The sequence below is a fragment of the Malania oleifera genome, chromosome 4 (genome assembly GCF_029873635.1).
Source record: "Malania oleifera isolate guangnan ecotype guangnan chromosome 4, ASM2987363v1, whole genome shotgun sequence".
Lineage (NCBI taxonomy): Eukaryota > Viridiplantae > Streptophyta > Magnoliopsida > Santalales > Ximeniaceae > Malania > Malania oleifera.
Genome location: NC_080420.1, coordinates 96,384,028 through 96,402,086, shown reverse-complemented (window position 1 = coordinate 96,402,086; position 18,059 = coordinate 96,384,028). Strand labels below are relative to the sequence as shown.

Below are 18,059 nucleotides of genomic sequence, written 5' to 3'. Positions count from 1 at the left end.
CAAAAATCTCAGTCGAGAACTAGAAACATGTTTAAGACGTGAATGCCACAAATAAAAGGTAGAAGAATTGGAACTCAAACGAAAAGAAGACAAGTCAACACTAGAACCAGCAAATTCTTTGTCTCGAAGCTCTTCTAACACATACAATCCCTCCTTCCTATAGTCTGTCCCAATCAGCTTCTTGGAATTTGGATCTTGTACAAAACATGAGGTTGGAGTAAAAGAAACACAATATCCAGAATCGCATAGTTGACTAATAGAAATCAAATTCAAGGAGAGTTGATGAATACAATAAACATCAGAAAGACACAAACAGGATGAAATGATGGAACCAGTACCTACCAATGACATTAGGGTACCATTGGCAACCAAAACAGATAAAGGTGTCAAGGATGAAGGTGTCAAGGTAGAAGATATTGATGTAAATAGAGAGATGCTATTAGACATATGATCAATAGCACCTGAATAAAAAATCCAAGTAAACGGAGATATACCTGAAGTGGATGAGGAGGACAAAACCTATGGAGGGAGAAACAAATGAGACATTAGGCTTTGATATAGATTGAAGCTTCTGAAACTGCTCTACAAAAAGAAATAGTGTAGATGATGTAGTAGCTGCAGTGCGATAATGCCTAACTTTCGAAGTCTGTTGTTGTCTCTTACTTAACAATAATAGACATTGAGACCCTTCTGCTTGCAACACCTACACTCATCAATGGCAACTTTCTTACGTTGATTTTGACCATGGAAAGATGGCTTATATGAGACTGATAAATTAACAACCATCTTCAAATATAAAGAACTCTCAATTGCTCAATTGCCCAAAAAATAGAATAATTAATAAATTTAAAAATAAATAGCACTGCAAACACTTTATATTTTGGCCGATGACTGACTCTCCCAGAACAAACTCAGAAAGTATAAATACACAAATCAAACCGAATTGCAACGCCCATTACATTCAATCAGTACCCCAACACACGCGAACAGATACGGATGCACCCAACAAAAAAAAATCACAAAAGAGAGACCCTACAGCGGAAAGCAATAATTGGTACTTGCAGAAATCTTTGAATCCTTTCTGTCAACTGTAAATAATCAAGAGCATCATTGTATAGAGAAGTGGGAGAAAACCAAGAGGCTGCCAGAAAACCAAGTGAGAGTGCAAATGACCTTTACTGATGCAATAAAGCAAAAACCAAGAGGCTGCCAGAAAATAGGTGCCGGCGGCGACGGTCTGCAATTTCCGGTGAGGCAGAGGAGGGTGCGATTCTGGAGGTTTCTATTCCAGAGAGGGTGCGATGGAGACGAACAACGACGAGGAGGAGGGTACGATTACAAAACTCAGTGCTGGTTCCAGAGAGGGTGCGACGGAGACGAATGACGAAGGCGAGGAAGGTACGATTGCAAAACTCAGTGCGGCGGAGACGAACGACGATGACGACGGCTTCAGTGCAGGAAGGAAGAAAGCTGAGCGACGATGAACGAACGACGACGGCAATGACGAGCGAATGACGATGGCGACGACGGCTTCAGTGCAAGAAGGAAGAAAGCTGAGCGATGACGGCCACGACAGTCGCAGGCAATTGTAGGGAGGAAAAGCTCATAAACTACAACAACTGCAGACTCTGAACGACGACCTCGCAGCGAATATCCACAAAGGGGATCGGCTGCTCTGATACCATGTTAAAGTATAATACAATGCAAAAGGGAGAGAAGAGAGAGAGATAGAGATTGCAAAGAGGGAGAGAGGGCTGCACACATGCAAGCCAAAATTCAATATGTATTACAGAACTCAAAATACAAGAGACTAAATACACAATAGAAATAAACCTAGCTAAAATACCCCTAGTTAAATATACATATTATCTAACATGTTTAAGAATATATTAAAAAAATCATATATTCATATTTCATCATATCTTAGCTTAGTTTAATAAATGCTACAGGACTCTATTGGAATCTTGATTATACACATATTGGATCACAATGATAATGGTATGAATAGTGGTCTCACCTCAGTTTTGTTCTTACTTTTTGACCAAAATACAAAAAATGATAATGAAAAAGAAAAGAAAAAACTAATATATCCACGATGTTAGATATGTGGCTCATATTGAGTGAAATGCATGTGTCAGGAAAGCATGGTAAAGTAAAGAACAAGGAAGGGGGCTACAAGAAGAAACCGTCGACTACTACTTGGCGACGATATGATCGACGGTTTGACCTTAGTATATAACCATCAACAGTTTCTCTAGTTTCAGTCTATACTGTCAATGATTTGTTGAAATTGTCGACGATTTTGTTCAGCGCAAATCATGAATTTTGAATCGGAAGATCAGTAGATTAAGAGATTTCGGTGAATTTTCCTCCAAGGAATGCTACAGGAGTGTTTTAGATATAGTCTAAGTCTTCTGTATACATAGGATTGATATAAAAACAATATTTGTAACTCTTGATATAAGGTTGACGAATTGATAGTAAAAATCAGCCGTTTGCTCCCGTGGACATATGCACCTTATCAAACTACATAACTTCTTGTGTCGTGTGTTCTTATTGCTTCATTTCATCCTCTTTGTGACTGATTGTGTTTCCGTATATTCATCATTGGTTTCTCGCATTGCTTGTTCCGGATTTCATTTGTTAGTTTCCACAATGCATTGACATTCATGCCACTCTGCACAATACATGATAATGTTGCGAGTTTTAGTGTTAATTATATAATTTGTCCGGGAGCAACATCAGGCAACGACTTCTTTTAAAAAAAAAAAAATTAACCTGGATACCTTAAGCTTTAATGACCCTGCTTTTGGTCTTTGGTTTGATGATTGCACGGTTTAAAAATAAGCTTTATCGACCCTACTTCTCAGCCTTTGGTTGGATGATTCCGCGTGTTAAAAATTTAGAACATTCCATTTTGTTCGTTTCCCATCCCACACACTTCACATTTACCTCTTTTGTTAGGTTTTGACTTTCCTAATATCTTCTCAATGAGTAGTCATGGAAGTGCACTATGTGAATGCTTTAAAACCCAAACTCTTTTTAAGTTTTTATTTCGTTTTATACCATTGCTCTTGTCTTCACTTTTTAAAAGTAGAGAAAAACATTTACAGGAATGCCTTGAAAACTTAAAGCCAGTTGCAGAACTGAGAATCTACTTCTAAATAAGAAAATTTTGGCACTAGGATTTGAATTGTACTAGACATGGATGAAATCCATAAAATTTTATCTTACAGTTCGTTCAAATCTCCACAAATTTAAATTCAAGATTTAAATTTCAGGACCCAAATAGGATTAAATTCACATGCCTACTTTGATCATTATTATTATTATTATATAAGCCATAGCCCATTTTGACTCTTCATTTCACATGCCATTATAATTTCAAGGCGTGGAGGGAAGTTTCTCCTGTGCCCAAGTAGAAACTCCTCCTTTTAGTGCATACATGTAAATAATATATATCAAAAGGGCAGCTGAAAGCAGAGCATGCTTTAAATTAAAAGATAAAGATAACACCTCTGTTGTTCAGCTGTGCTAATCTCAGCATGAACCAATGAGCATAGGGTCCAACTGAGGCAGGTTGCGGCCCGTTGCCTTCTGTGGCAGCTAATTTTGAGTGATATTATGATAATAGAGCCAGGATTCAAATGGGTTTTGTCTGGTTGTGCTGAGCAAGTGGTGCTGATCCAGATTCATGATCCAGTTGCTGAATCACAGTTCGGTGTGTTGCAATAGAATCAATTAAGAGTGAAATGGAATGAAAATTTTATGATTATGTGCATTGTGAAGGAGAGAGATTATAAGGAACTATTCCTACACATCAAATTTGGAATCCACAAATTGCAAAATGTCACAGTAGCACCCCACACGAATCAGAAGTTTAGAGTGGTCTAGGTCCTGGTGGTGAGGCTTGCATAACTTTTCCAAACCTAAATATAACATATAGTAATTAATGGGCTCTTGAGTCTTGCATAGAGGGATCGTTCCTCACCAATTCTATTTCATTTTATTCCATTTTTTACTACCAGCAAATTTTTAATAATTTTTTCTAGAAACATGAAGTCAATTTATAATTGTGTTGGAGCTCAAGAACACTTAATACAAGTTTGTGTTGAATGTTTCAAATCGCACAAATCCAAGTTTGAGCCTTAAATTCCATTTTCCCAAACATAGTGATACGTTCACTTTAACAGTCCAAACTCTGTTTTTGCAAAACTCTATTTTAGGGCAGTTCACATTTGTGCCATTCCTCTATGTTGTTTTTGTTGTTCTCCCTAGAAGATGCTTCTCCCCATGCATTCATTCTCACAATCTTTGCTCTATAGAATCATTAATTTTTTCTCTTATTAAGGACAGCTATGAAGATCCATGCATTTCATCCGAAGTTCAAATCAACAAAAGCAATTGCTTGGAGCATGGATCTCACAGAAGCCGCCAGTTCATACAAGGAACGCCCCTTATTTGGACCTTATTAGGAGATAAAAAGCAATAACCAGTTCCATTTCTTCCGTTAAGAATTGGAGACTGATTGAGCTTACTATTGCCGATAGCAAGAGCCTGGCTCTTCTGGGGCACCTCGGCCAGGTGCAGTCACTGGTGCAGCTGCAACTCCTCTCTGATTCAGCAGGCACCGGAAGTGTTTCAACCTTCCAATAACCTCCATTGGATTCTTGGCCAGTTTGTCATAAGGTGTCCACAGCCGCTCTTCATTTACAAAGAAAATAAAGGAATAAGAGAGCAAAAAAGGGTTAGTAACAAGAATAAGTTATCAAAGAGAGAGAGAGAGAGAGAGAGAGAGAGAGAGAGAGAGCAGAGTAAAACATAAAAAAAGTATTTCTTGATGATAATGTAATCAAATCTAGACACAACAATGATTATGCATGCATCACATAGTTCACAGCTACCACTAACAACTACGAAATTATTAGGCAGTAGATAATCCTTCTGCCACTAGCTTTTCAGCAACTTGGATAGCTTAGTTTGCAGTTGAGAATTAGGTGTTTAAAAATCTCAAAGGACCTTGAATGCAGAGAAAATTTTTTGAAGTATATTAAATATTTTGATAAAATTGACGTCGATATATTTACTAAAAATGGCACGCATGAAGCTAGTTACACGCACCAACACTGCACATTCCAAAGGCTAACAAAAGAGCAGAGGATCAAAGAATGAGCTGAAGCAAGTGGAAGATGATCTTGTATGCTCCATGTGACATCTACCCCAGACATTTTCATCATTCGTGTTAGAGTTGGCAGTAGATAAATCATTGCCATTGCATTTTCACAGTAACACAAGTTTTGATGGTTATGGTTTCCCTATGACATGTTATCTCAATGACCTAAGCTTGTTGGGTGATTCTATGGTAAAATCGGCCGAAGATTGCAGCGCAATACTGACAGCATGAATAATTTGTTAATCAGGGTGGAGTACCAACACCTCCCCACCCCCACCGGGGTTGGGTTGTCAGGGTTGGATTTAGTCTTGTATCTCAATGCATTTCTGCAGGTTATGGAATGTTTGACAAAATTTATATTCTTCACTCCTATTTGTTAATTTTCTGTTATCTTTAATCATGATAATCATTCTGTACAGAGCCCCACCCCGCCGGAGTTGGGTTGTCAGGGTTGGATTTAGTCTTGCATCTCAATGTATTTCTGCAGGTTATGGAATGTTTGACCAAATTTATATTCTTCACTCCTATTTGTTAATTTTCTGTTATCTTTAATCATGATAATCATTCTGTACAGAGCCATGTGAATAACATGTGGCTTTTCAGTCAGGTTGTTAAAGAGTGAAGAAACAATTGAAGTATCAGACTTGAGAATGAGAGATGGATTGCCTGTTCATACTTCATACAGTGCAAAAGGTTTTGGTCTACATTGCAGGATGCCAAACAAATTAGTTTTCTTTCCTCCATGTTATTATTCTATAGGCTCTACGCCTCTAGAATTCTCAAATTTGCAACTTTTACTTTTTAGATATACTTATTTCTTATTCATGTTATATAGCTGGTCTTACATATCATCCTATAAAATTATCATTTTAACTTTAAAGGTATTTTATGTTCACAAAACATAATAGATTCATGGCACAAAGATATATCAGTTCTAAGAATTTTTGTGTAATCTAGCTTGCTTATGCTTATTTTAAAACCTCAAAATTCTAAAGCTTCTCTCCAAAATTTTAACATAGATTCACTCCATATCAAGTTTCATTTATTAAGACACTATTATTTGCAAACAACATATGCCATGGAACCTTGTTTTGGATATGCCTAGTTAGTCCATCTGTAACTCAAGAAAAAGAATACTGCACACCAATTGTCTATTTTGATTGAAAATTTCAGACTCTACTTGGTTATTACCTATTGTACATATTCTGCCATCTATATGCCTATTGCCTACACTTCCTACACTCTTTGTTTCTAGAACTCATCCCTTTATGCCATATCATATGCCGTTGCTATATCAATAAAAACCATGTGTGAGTTCCTTCCATTACCCAAAACTTTTCCACTAATCTTCTCAATGGATATATTGTGATAACCATACCCTTTTAAGTGATGGTAAATTCAATTTCAATTTCATAAATAGTTTGCATTTCCTTTATGTTGAATGAATTTGTATTTAGCAGGTGCATTATCTAAGTGGAAAGTAGTGTGCTCTTTTAGTCGATAGATATAGCACTTTAAGTTAATGGTGGTAGGAGGGGCTTGGATGAAATGAATGAGTACATGTTAAGATTAGGTATATCGGGATCGGGCAAAAATAAGTTGGACATTGCTGAAGTTTGTTATGGACAGCTGGCAAACACTTGGCAGAATACTTACGAGGTCACTAACAGCTTGCCGCTAATATGAACAGAAACATAGAAAATACCAATCATCATTTATGCCAATCATCATTTATGCTAGAGAGAAAGGGACAAAGAAGAGAGAGAAAGAGAGGAAGGGGATAGAAAATGATGTAAAATCAAGAAAAATAAAAAAATATATATATACGAAAAATAAATTCAAAGGTGTAATAAAATAAATAGGAGAAGCTAATAAACAAGATAGGTGTCCTAAATCTTCACTTGGGATTTTAGGTAAAAATGGAGTTGCTCAAGGAAAAATGTTGAAACTTGTATATTGAATCCTAATAGGGAAAAGTATTCATAAGTTTCTTATTTGCTAGTTAATATATATAGAAGAAAATGAGTTCACACATTGTTTTAAGTAGCGGGGAAATTCATTTCATATGGCTATTAGTCTTGCAAGGAAGATGGTTTGTTTGCTATGACACAACCTATGTCTGCATTAATCTAACTCCTATTATGTGAAATAGTTGGATGTCTAGTATACCTATGTGCTATTTGTGCTGATAATATTTTGAAATTTAAGTAGAGATTTTGACTCCCTTGGGTGAAAGACATTAAACCTCCAAAGGCTATTTTCACTTTACATAGTGGTTGGTCAAGCTGGAAATTTGCACTTGTTTGAGATGGCACTATGTTGAAATGAGGTTGAAATGGAGTGCTACTTGGATGGCTTATGATGGAAACTTTATATAAAGAGATTACATAGAATAGGGAATATGTTCATGACAATAATGCTTATGCATGCATATAGAAAGAACACATCTTAAAGTGTTGAAGTCCTTGTATGAATAAGGGAAGATTAAGGATGTCAGCTTGTGGTTGTTTACCCTATTCCTTTAACAATTTCACAATCAGTCAGATTGAAGGAAGCCACACTTGCTGAGTTTCCAAAAGAATTCCTACCTTTACAGACATTTACCACACATTGGCATGAACGTTTTGTTGTTGAACATATTTGGTTGGAGATGTAATAGGATCGGTTTGGCATGTGAGAATGATGTACATAAAGTGAGTAAAACCCGACGTACAGAGCCCAGTGACTGTAAATGTTCTCTTTCATTGTATCATGGAACAGATACCTATATATATATATGCATCTTGTATTTTTAAACAATGCTCTTTCTCTTTGGCTTATCACTTGTACTCGTAGGACAATTCTTTTAGAACTATTTCTTTCCTAAGCCTAGTGCCTCCACTAGATTTTGGATGGAATCATGGAAAAGGGAACCAACAAACAACATTGGCATGTAAATAGAACAGAAATAAAGACTGAGATTTCAGGATAGTGTTTTAGCAGCCTATTTTGATTCAAATAACTCCTAAATTCCTAAAATAATAAAGAAATGACTGCTATGAATTTCAGATCAGCAAATAAGACAATTTCTAGTCACAGCAGCAACTAAATCCTCAATTCAGTACCTGTTTTGACACTATTTCAGAACAGTAACAGCGGCTTTCTGCTAGCCTCTCGCAGGCCACTGCGATGGAGGGATTGGTAGGCACCACAGGGTCGAATCCTCAAAACCCTAGCCTCCAAGTCTTCACAACCATAGCTGGTCTGGAGCTAAGCTCTAGAGAAAAATACTCTCGAAGATAAAATGCTAAAAACCTCTAGAAAATGGCTAAAGACTCCTATTTATATTAGCCATGAAGCTTCCAAGAGAAGCCAACTCCTATTTTGCACATAACCCTCTGAATGTTAATGAATCCCGAACTTCAAAAATTATAAAATACCCCTAGCACCCAAAAATAGCAACAGTTGGTAGAAGCATTAAATAAAGACTGCTGATTGCATCATTCTCCCCTTCTTAGAAAGGACTCACCTTCGTATGATTTGTCATCTTGGCTGCCTGGCACATGTCAGGGTCAATTTTCCTGAATTCCTCCTAGCTGATCCATGAATTCTCAAAATCAGGTTTGCCAGCCCTTTTTACCAAGAATCTTAAATAAATTCCAACCCTAGTCTTCACCTCTCACAAATGTATGAAAACCTCAATTTTTTCTACCTTGCTAGAAGTGACTTTGGTGGAGTTCTTGCACTCAACACTCTGTATATCACCATGGAATGGGTACAAACCAGCCACATTAAAGAGTGGAATATATCCAAGCCATAAGGGCGTTCAACTTCTACGCATTTTCACCAAATTTGTGCAAAACTTTGCATGGCCCAATCTTTCAACTTTTCAACTTGTAGTAAGCCGCAAATCTCTCTTTCCAAAGGAAAACCATCACCAAGTCACCAACCTGATACTTCTTATACTGCCCATGTTGATTAGCAGCTTCCTTGTAGATTTGGTTCACACATCTTGGCATCATTCAGCATATGCTCCTATTTGCTTATCCAGGACTTTTGATGGTCAGGCTTTCCTTTCCACATGACTAGAAATATGAAGTGATTATCATTTTCTCTTTTAATTTCTTGCACCTCAGTTGCCCTTTTTGCCACATCATCTCTCCTTTTCCGTAACCATTTTTGAAATTTGCCTAGTTTGAAATTCATCTCTATGGTTGTAGTTCATAGCCTTGCTGCTCACACACACATTCTACAAGTTCCATCCTTCTTAGGAGTGAGTAAAGTTGTTACGACACAAAGACTTTTGCTTTCTTGAATAAATCCATTCTAAGAAGTTCCCTAACCTACTTACGAAATTCTTCATGCTCCTTTGGGCTCATTCAATAGTGGGGCAAATTGGGTACATGGTAAAAGATCAATTTGATGTTGTATATCCCTCATGGGAGGGAGTCCAACAGGTAACTCATCTTGCATCACGTCTTTGAACTCATTCAGAATCTCCTTGACATCATTTGGAAACTCCAACTGAAGCTTCCCTTCCTTTCGAAAGACGACGTAAATCAGCCCACTTTCCTCAGTTAAGCAAAATCCCTTTTATTTAAGAGAACAAGTGAACAACCATTTTCTTGCCTCTTAACATCATCATCCTTCATTGGTTTCAACACAAGCTTCTTCTTTCTCTCACCATTGTTTAGAAAATATATATATATATATATATATATATATATATATATATATAATAAGTATTCTTGATACAATCATGGATTGTGCCCGTGTCACACTGCCAAGGACACCCAAGAAGAATATGGCATGCATCCATGGGATCCACATCACAATAAATATATTATTTAAAGAAATTAACTGAGAAATTAACGAGGCCTCTTGAAGAGACAATTCATTTCCATTGTTGAACCATAGAACCTGGTATGTCTGCAGATTTCTTTCAGTTTAGATCCCAGCTTATCTACCATCTCTTGAGAAACTAGATTCCCATTGCTCCCACTATCAATTATCCAGTTGCAAAGCTTTCCAACATTTCTACATTTAGTTCAGAAGATATTCTTATGTAGCCAATTGTTGCTGGTTCGAGGGGAAAGTAATGACTTTCGAATGACTAAAGCCTCACCAAGGACATCACCCTCAATCCTTTCTTTCTCCATATCCTTTTCAGCTTCCACTTGCTGCTCTTGGTCTTCAAGAATTGCAAAAAAAATTTCACCATCAGCCTCTGGATCCTAGCCAAGATTAACTCTGCCTTCAGCCTTTCTTGGACACTCATTGGACTTGTGGCCAAGCTTGGAGCATCTGTAGCATTTAACCACTGTTTTCCCCTGGTTTTCTTGGGCTGCTTTATCATTATTATTTCTGATTGGTCGGTTAGCACGCATAGGGACAGCTGTCCGACCACTTCTAGTGCTGCCACCCGCCTTGCTAGTTGATGCACCACTGCTGCGTCCTGTCCCAACTCCAAGCTTCTTAGGCATGTTGCAAGTAACTTGTGACTTATCTTTTAGTACAAGCAAATATGCATCACTCACATTATAAGGACGCAGCAAGCTTACTTCGTCTTGTATGGTTATTTTTAGACCATTCACATAGTGACTAACCCTTTAAGGAACCAGTTTCAGCAACATTGCACCACAATTAAAGCCTATGAAATTCTTGAGTGTACTCTTTGCCTGACTTCTTGTTGTAGTATGTGACTCATATTGAGTGGAACACATGTACGAAGAAAGTAGGCTGAAGAAAACCAGGAAGCTGACCTGAAGAAAACCATTGACGGTTTTGTTTGGCACCAGTTTTGAAATTTAAACTGGGACGATTAATAGGTTGGGGGTCAGGGGCAACGCCTCCGTGGTACGGTACAGGTGTACTTGAGGAATTTTTCTAATACCACTGTACGTCAAGGGTTAGTATAAATACATATGATGCAACCCTACTTTTGATAATAGTGAAATTTCAGCCGCCACTTGCTCAACGTTAAATTCGTGCTTTTTCTTGCTTTCTTTATCTTTGTATTTTCCGTATTATTCATCATAATTGCTGCACGTTTCTCAATAATTAGTATCAGAGCCCAGGTCACGATGGCTGGTATTTCTTTTGCGAAGTTCGACATGGTCAAGTTCAAAGGATCTGGAAATTTCGGATTATGGCAAGGGAGGGTCAAAGATTTGTTAGTGCAACAGGTATGGTGAAGGCGTTATACGGAAAGCAGCTGGAAGGCATGAACGACATTAATTGGAAGGAACTAGAAGTGAAGGTTGTGGCAACTATCATACTTTATCTGGTTGACGATGTGATGTATTACGTCATGGATGAGGAATCACCGGCGACAGTTTGGTTGAAACTAGAAAATCGGTATATGTCCAAGTCGTTGATGAACAAGCTTTATCTTAAGTAGAAAATGTATGGTCTTAAGATGTCAGAGAGTTCAGATTTGAACCAGCACATCAACGTATTCAACCAGATCATCAGTGATTTGAAGCAAGTTGATGTGAAGTTCGAAAACGAAGGCAAGGCGTTGATGTTACTGAATTCCCTACTTGCTTCTCCTATGTACGAAAATTTGGTTACAACTCTAATGTGGGGAAAAGAAAATCTCGAATTGGGAGAGATCACAAGTGCTCTATTAGGTTTTCATCGGAGGAAGAAAGCAAGTGATGAGAATTTACAAGTTGAAGGGCTTGTGGTGAGGGGTAACTAGGAATGTGGGAGAAACAAGTTCCACAGCAGATCAAGTAACAATAAATCTAGGTATAAATCCAAGAAGAGGAAGGACATATAGTGTTTTAAGTGTAGGAAAAAAGGGCACATAAAACGTGATTGTCCAGAGAAAAGGAAGGGGAATACAGAGAATAAAGAGGGTCCATCAAAGTCTGCGAATGTAGTGGAAGAAGAAGACTTAGAGAGCGGTGATGGGGATATGCTTTCTGTTTCATCCAATTCAAAGCATCTCACGGATAATTGGATTCTAGATTCGGCATGCTCCTATCACATGACACCCAATAAAGATTGGTTTGACACCTAGAGGTTAGTAAATTCTGATTCTGTTATGATGGGTAATGATGCATCATGCAAAGTTGTTAGAATAGGAAATATCATAATTAAAATGTTTGATGGTGTTGTTAGAATGTTGTGTGATGTTAGACATATACCGCATTTAAGGAAGAATTTGATTTCATTGGGCACTTTAGATCGTAATGGGTTTAAGTACAAGTCTGCAAGTGGAGTAATGAAGGTGAGTAAAGGTGTCCTAACAGTGATAAAGGGGCAGAAATTAGCAGGGCATATCTATACACTGCTAGGTACCACAGTTGTAGGTGGAGTTGTAGCTGCAGAGTCTGAGTCAGATAGTACAGTCTTGTTGCATATGCGGTTAGATCATATGGGTGAGCGTGGGATGATGGAGCTTCATAAGAGAAATCTATTGAAGGGTGTCAAAACATGCAAGCTTAATTTCTGCAGATATTGTGTTCTTGGGAAACATATTAGGATGCAATTCAAGACAGTCACACACAAGACAGAGAGAATTCTTGACTATGTTCATACAGATGTTTGGGGGCCAGTAAGGGTAGCATCACGGGGAGTACATACGTATTTCGTGAGTTTTATTGATGACTACTCGCAAAAGGTTTGGGTGTACTTCATGCAGCACAAGTCAGAAACGTTTACCAAGTTCAAGTTATGGAAAGCTAAAATAGAAAACCAGTTAGGGAGGAAGATCAAATGCCTCGGGTCCGACAATGGTACTGAGTACACAAATTCAAAGTTCACGGAGTTGTGAGAGCAGCATGGGATTAAGAGACACTTCACAGTACGCAAGACACCACAACAAAATGGTGTAGCGGAAAGGATGAATAGAAGAAAAGCTGAAAGAGCTCAGTGTCTCAAGTTGAACGCAGGGCTTGCAAAGAACTTCTAAGCAGAAGCAGTGAGTATGACATGTTTCTTGATTAACAAAACATCTAGTGTAGCACTAGATTGAGAGGAGGTGTGGACAAGCAGTGTAGTAAACTACTCTGGTTTGAGAACGTTTGGATATCCAGTCTATGTGCCTATTTCTAGTGAAGAGAGATCGAAGCTTGATGTGAAGTCTAGACAGTGTATCTTTATGGGGTATCAAAAAAGGGTGAAAGGCTTCAAGCATTGGGATCCGAAAGCAAACAAGGTGGTGATTAGTAGAGATGTGGTTATGAGAAAGTCATGTTGCAGCATACTCAGGAAAAAGAGAAAAGGTGCCAGAAAATTGCAACGGTAATGAGCATGCGGTGCAGGTGGAGCTAGAGACCCATGGTAGAGAAGAGAATGTTCAAAATGTAGGGAGTTCTAGCTCAGGAGATCAGCAGCATCACAGTATAGCTATAGACAGGCCCAGACACACTATTAGGCCACCCACCAAGTATGGTTTTGAGGATTTGGTTTCTTATGCACTCATTACTAGTAGCAAGGATCCTACTACTTTTCAAGAGGCGGTGCACAGCCAAGAGAAAAGTAGATGGATAGGTCCTATGGTGGAGGAGATGGAGTCTCTGCATAAGAACTAGACATGGAAGTTGGTGGAGCCTCCAGAGGGGAAGAGAGTGATAGGATGCAAATGGGTGTATAAGAAGAAAGAAGCAGTATCAGAAAAAAAGGAGAAAAAATTCAAGGTTCATCTAGTAGCAAGGGGTTACTCACAGAAGAAAGGGGTTGACTATGACGAGCTTTTCTCCCCTGTGATCAGACACACTTCCATCAAGGAAGTGTTGGGTTTGGTAACACATTTTGATATGCATTTAAACCACATGAATGTAAAGATAGTTTTTCTTCATGGTGGTTTGGAGGAGCTGATTTTTATGGTACAGCCAAAAGGGTTCAGTCAACTTGGACAGGAACACTTGGTCTATAAATTGAGGAAATCACTTCATGGGCTGAAGCAATCTCCGATGCAGTGGTACAAGCGATTTGGCTCCTACATGATCCAGATTGACTACAGGAGATGTGAGTATGATTGTTGTGTTTATGTGAACAGCCTTGACGATGATTCATTTATTTTTCTATTACTTTATGTGCATGATATGTTGATTGTTGTGAAGAGTATGAGTGAGATCAACAAGTTGAAAACTTTGTTAAGCAAAGAATTTGACATGAAGGATTTGGGTGAGGTCAAGAAGATTCTTGGGATGGAGATTCGTAGGGACAGAGCTTCCAAGAGATTATGATTGGAGAGGTTCAATATGGATAATGCAAAACCAATGAGTACACCTTTGGTGAATCATTTTAGATTGTCTACCGCCCAGTGCCTGAAGACAGATGATGAATTTCAAGACATGTCAAAGGTTCCATATGCCAGTGGAGATACTTGAAAGAAGATAATAAATCCGATGATTTGATGGTGATTGGAAAATAAAGAGATGAAGTAGTAGTTATAAGCACAATGTAGGGCTACAAAAAAGTTGAGTTGAGCCGAGTTTTACCATGTTCGAGCTTGTTTATCAAATTTTGAACCGAGCTTAAATATACATGCTCAAACCTATTCATTTATGCAAACGGACAACCTAAACAAGCCCTTCCAGAGTCGAGCTACCGAGTTGCTCATGAGTGGTCTGGTTCCTTTTGAACCTCTCAGGCTCTCAATGTGAAAGAGACTTTGTAATATTTTCTTAGAGTTCCTTTGTCCTCCACCAAGCCAGCCTAGGCCTTGGCTCTATTGCTGAACTCAAGTTATGAAGTTTGGGCTAAACAAGCTCAAACCTAGAAAACCTTCACTTTTAGGCTAAATAAGCCCACTACCATCTTCAAAGTCTGATTCAACACTATTAACAAGTGCATAAACAAGCCTAATCCAAGCCTATTTTTAAATGTGCCCAACCAAGCTTGTAATTGAGTCCACTCACAAGCCAAAATGAGTTGAGCCCATTCATGTTCAAGTTCGGCTCCTTTACTACGTGAGCCTCAAAATTAGGCTTGAGATTCACTCGTTTATGTAATGAATGTGCCTAAATGAACTCTTAATGAGCCGAGCTCCCGAGCCACTGACAAGCGGCTTGGTTTTTTTACAGCCCTAGGCACAAAAAAAGTTAAGACTTCGAGGAACGTGAAAATGATTGGGATAGGCAAAATCATGAACAACAAAAATGTTAATTTTGAACGGTTACTGCTTAAATATCAAACACAAAGGAAATTCTTAGGGGAAAACTACGTTCACTTAGGTCAAGAGGAAGGAATATGGTTATTACACCATCAATGTGGAATAAATTGGGGGCAGGAAAGTTCAATAGTAACTTCCTTGTTGAGATTACTTAATGATTCCAATGTCCTTGAAAAGGACAGAAAGAGATATAAATGTGGAGGAAGTGAGGGAGAGAGAAAGAAAGATGGAGGCTGCAGCACTTCAATTTACCCCTTAATTAACAATTTCCTCTAATGAAAAAAAAAAACAAAAACAAAAATGACAAGCTTTCTTAGACAGTGAGAAGAACCAACTGCCCCTAACCCACATCCCATCTGCGAGATCTGCACCACTAGCATGTAATGCCTTTTGGCACATTCAAAGACATATATAGACGCATTCCATATGTTTCAGACCTGAAATGAAATCAAATATTATGAGTTACAATGTTCCAATTTAGCTATTAATGTAACTATGTAAGGGAGGATCTAATGAGCCTATTCTCTGGACTTTTCCTTGAGATTTCAATCTTCTTTATACAGATCATCCATATAATAACTAAAATAAGAAATTGTGACCTTAACATTAAATGTAAGTACCTGCAGCTGCTGCAGCACGTGGCCATATGGTTTGTTCAATATCTGAAGCATCAACGTGTTCACCCCACATACATACCTCACCCCCAATAACCAATTTCTGTTGCATGGGATCTATGATATTTGAGAGTGGCTCATTCATGTAGAATTCCTGCCATGTGGTATCCAAGTGGTCCAAATACCACTTGTCCTGGTTGCTTACAATGCACCTCAGCCCAGCAGCAACCACTTTCTCCGCAACACCTGCCTCAAGCCTACCAGATAGATAATGAGCAAGAGTTATTGTTTCCTAAGGTCTCAGTATAGTAAGCACATAGTAGAAAAATTATTTATAAATCACAATATAATTTTCATCCTGAAAGTCATTTACAGCTTTGAAAATAATTATGCATGGGATCATCTGGCTCAGTTTCTTACAGAATAATACAATTGAATCTGGTTGGCAGATAACTCACCCCAAAAATTAAAAAACATGGTTGATAAATAGCACATATGAAGATTAAAAACTTTAGTTTCTCTGGGATTTCTAGGAGACTATGTCTGCATAATAATTTTATAAATCAGCAGCATTTAAAGCAAAGATAATGCATGTGTTCTAAGACAGCATATTAGCTGAATGGTCTTTTTCATTTTTCAAATTTAAAATGATATTGACTAAAATGTTCAAGTTTTTCCATGTTGCAAAATTACAATATCTGACCTCAAATTTTCCTAATCCTTACTTCTTGGTAAAGGTACTAAAGTTTCTATACCAGCAAGAGATAATTTTACATTCGTGAGGATTCTAAACTTGTAAACTAATTTAACAGGTTGATCAATGTGTAATAAACTAAATTGATTTTCATAATAATGAATATATCTCTAAGAGAAACTATAAATTTCAGATCCATCAGATTCACAAGTAAATAACTATAATTAACATCTTCATCCCAATTTAAGGATGTATATTTTATTTGCATTTCCTTGATTTGGCCTGCCATATAAAAAGATAAGGGGACAGAATCTTTGTCTAAAAGAATGCAGTCAATGCACTAAGAAAGGCCAGGTCTGTAGAATCGTACAACAAGATGCTACTATTTAACTTGCTCAAAATGATTCCATTCCTTACTTCTAGATTGAGATCTTTAATGTTCAGAGAGTAAAAATAAATATAGTCAATATTTGTTAGACCCATTGCATAATGAGAGTAACATTCAAGCATCCATATTCACTTTTATGACACGATGCCTTGGAGACTATTAGGGAAAAATTCACTTTCTACAGTGGAAATTGAAAAAGTGGTGTTACAGCACTCAGGAGTATTTTGCACTCAGGAGCAACACTTGAAATACCTTCTGAGGAACTTCTGAAAAAATCTATCTAGGGTTAAGTGAGCAGGTTAAGAGCGCATGGGAGCAACACTTGAACTTAACTTTCTCAAGAAATTCTTACAGACAGCCCTTTTAAAGGGAGAATGGACTATTCAGGAGGCAATTGGTCATCTGTGGCTCAAAATACTTCAAATGTGCCATCCATTTCAATGTCAGTTGATCTATCCTAGTTTCTTTGAGGCAACTAGAGTCGGATTTTTTTTTCTCTTTTGAATGTTTATGCATTTCTATTTGTTTAGTTAGCATTTTACCAGTTTGCTATTATAGTTTAGTAGTTTCAGGCTCATGTGCTTGTACATCACATTTTTGTACTTCTTGAAAATTTCATGCACCCTCTTTCCCTAAAAAAAAACCACTAAAATCAGTACTCGACAATTATTTTTTAATAAATTCATCATCATATCACTTTATGAATTTTAAGCATAGTGAAGTCTAACATGTTCAATTACTAATAAAGCCCAAGTAATCTGAGAACTATCTGCATCTTGATTGTTTAATTTTATCAGCAAAGAAAGATATTAGAAATATCACCTGATTGTGATGCTTTTCATTATTTATTTCTTTCTTATAGCCATTCTTCCCAATGTCTCCTTTTCAAGAATTAACATGATCATGACACAGCAATAAAAGAGAGGGTACAATATGTAAACATTCAAGCTCATCATGCAAAAAATTCTAGGGGCATACCAGTTGTGCACCACCGTCCTTCGGCTCAATTTATTGCCAAAGTTGTTGAATGTCTCCTCCCTATAATATTTCATACACACATATAAGATTGGTAGTAGTTAAAT

The 18,059-nt window shown here is 37.6% G+C and overlaps 1 protein-coding gene across 2 annotated transcripts in view; it reads right to left on the bottom strand.

Moving 5' to 3' along the window:
- Positions 1 to 4,313: 4,313 nt before the first annotated feature.
- Positions 4,314 to 18,059, bottom strand: part of LOC131153094 (beta-hexosaminidase 3) — an 84,812-nt gene continuing 71,066 nt past the window's right edge. For both annotated transcript variants that reach the window (XM_058105138.1, XM_058105139.1), the window contains 3 exons: positions 17,956 to 18,015; positions 15,902 to 16,152; positions 4,314 to 4,704 (listed from right to left, as the gene is read on the bottom strand). In XM_058105138.1, coding sequence (XP_057961121.1) covers positions 4,538 to 4,704; positions 15,902 to 16,152; positions 17,956 to 18,015 — 478 coding nt within the window. In that variant the 3' untranslated portion in view covers positions 4,314 to 4,537. The remainder of the gene's footprint in view (positions 4,705 to 15,901; positions 16,153 to 17,955; positions 18,016 to 18,059) is intronic.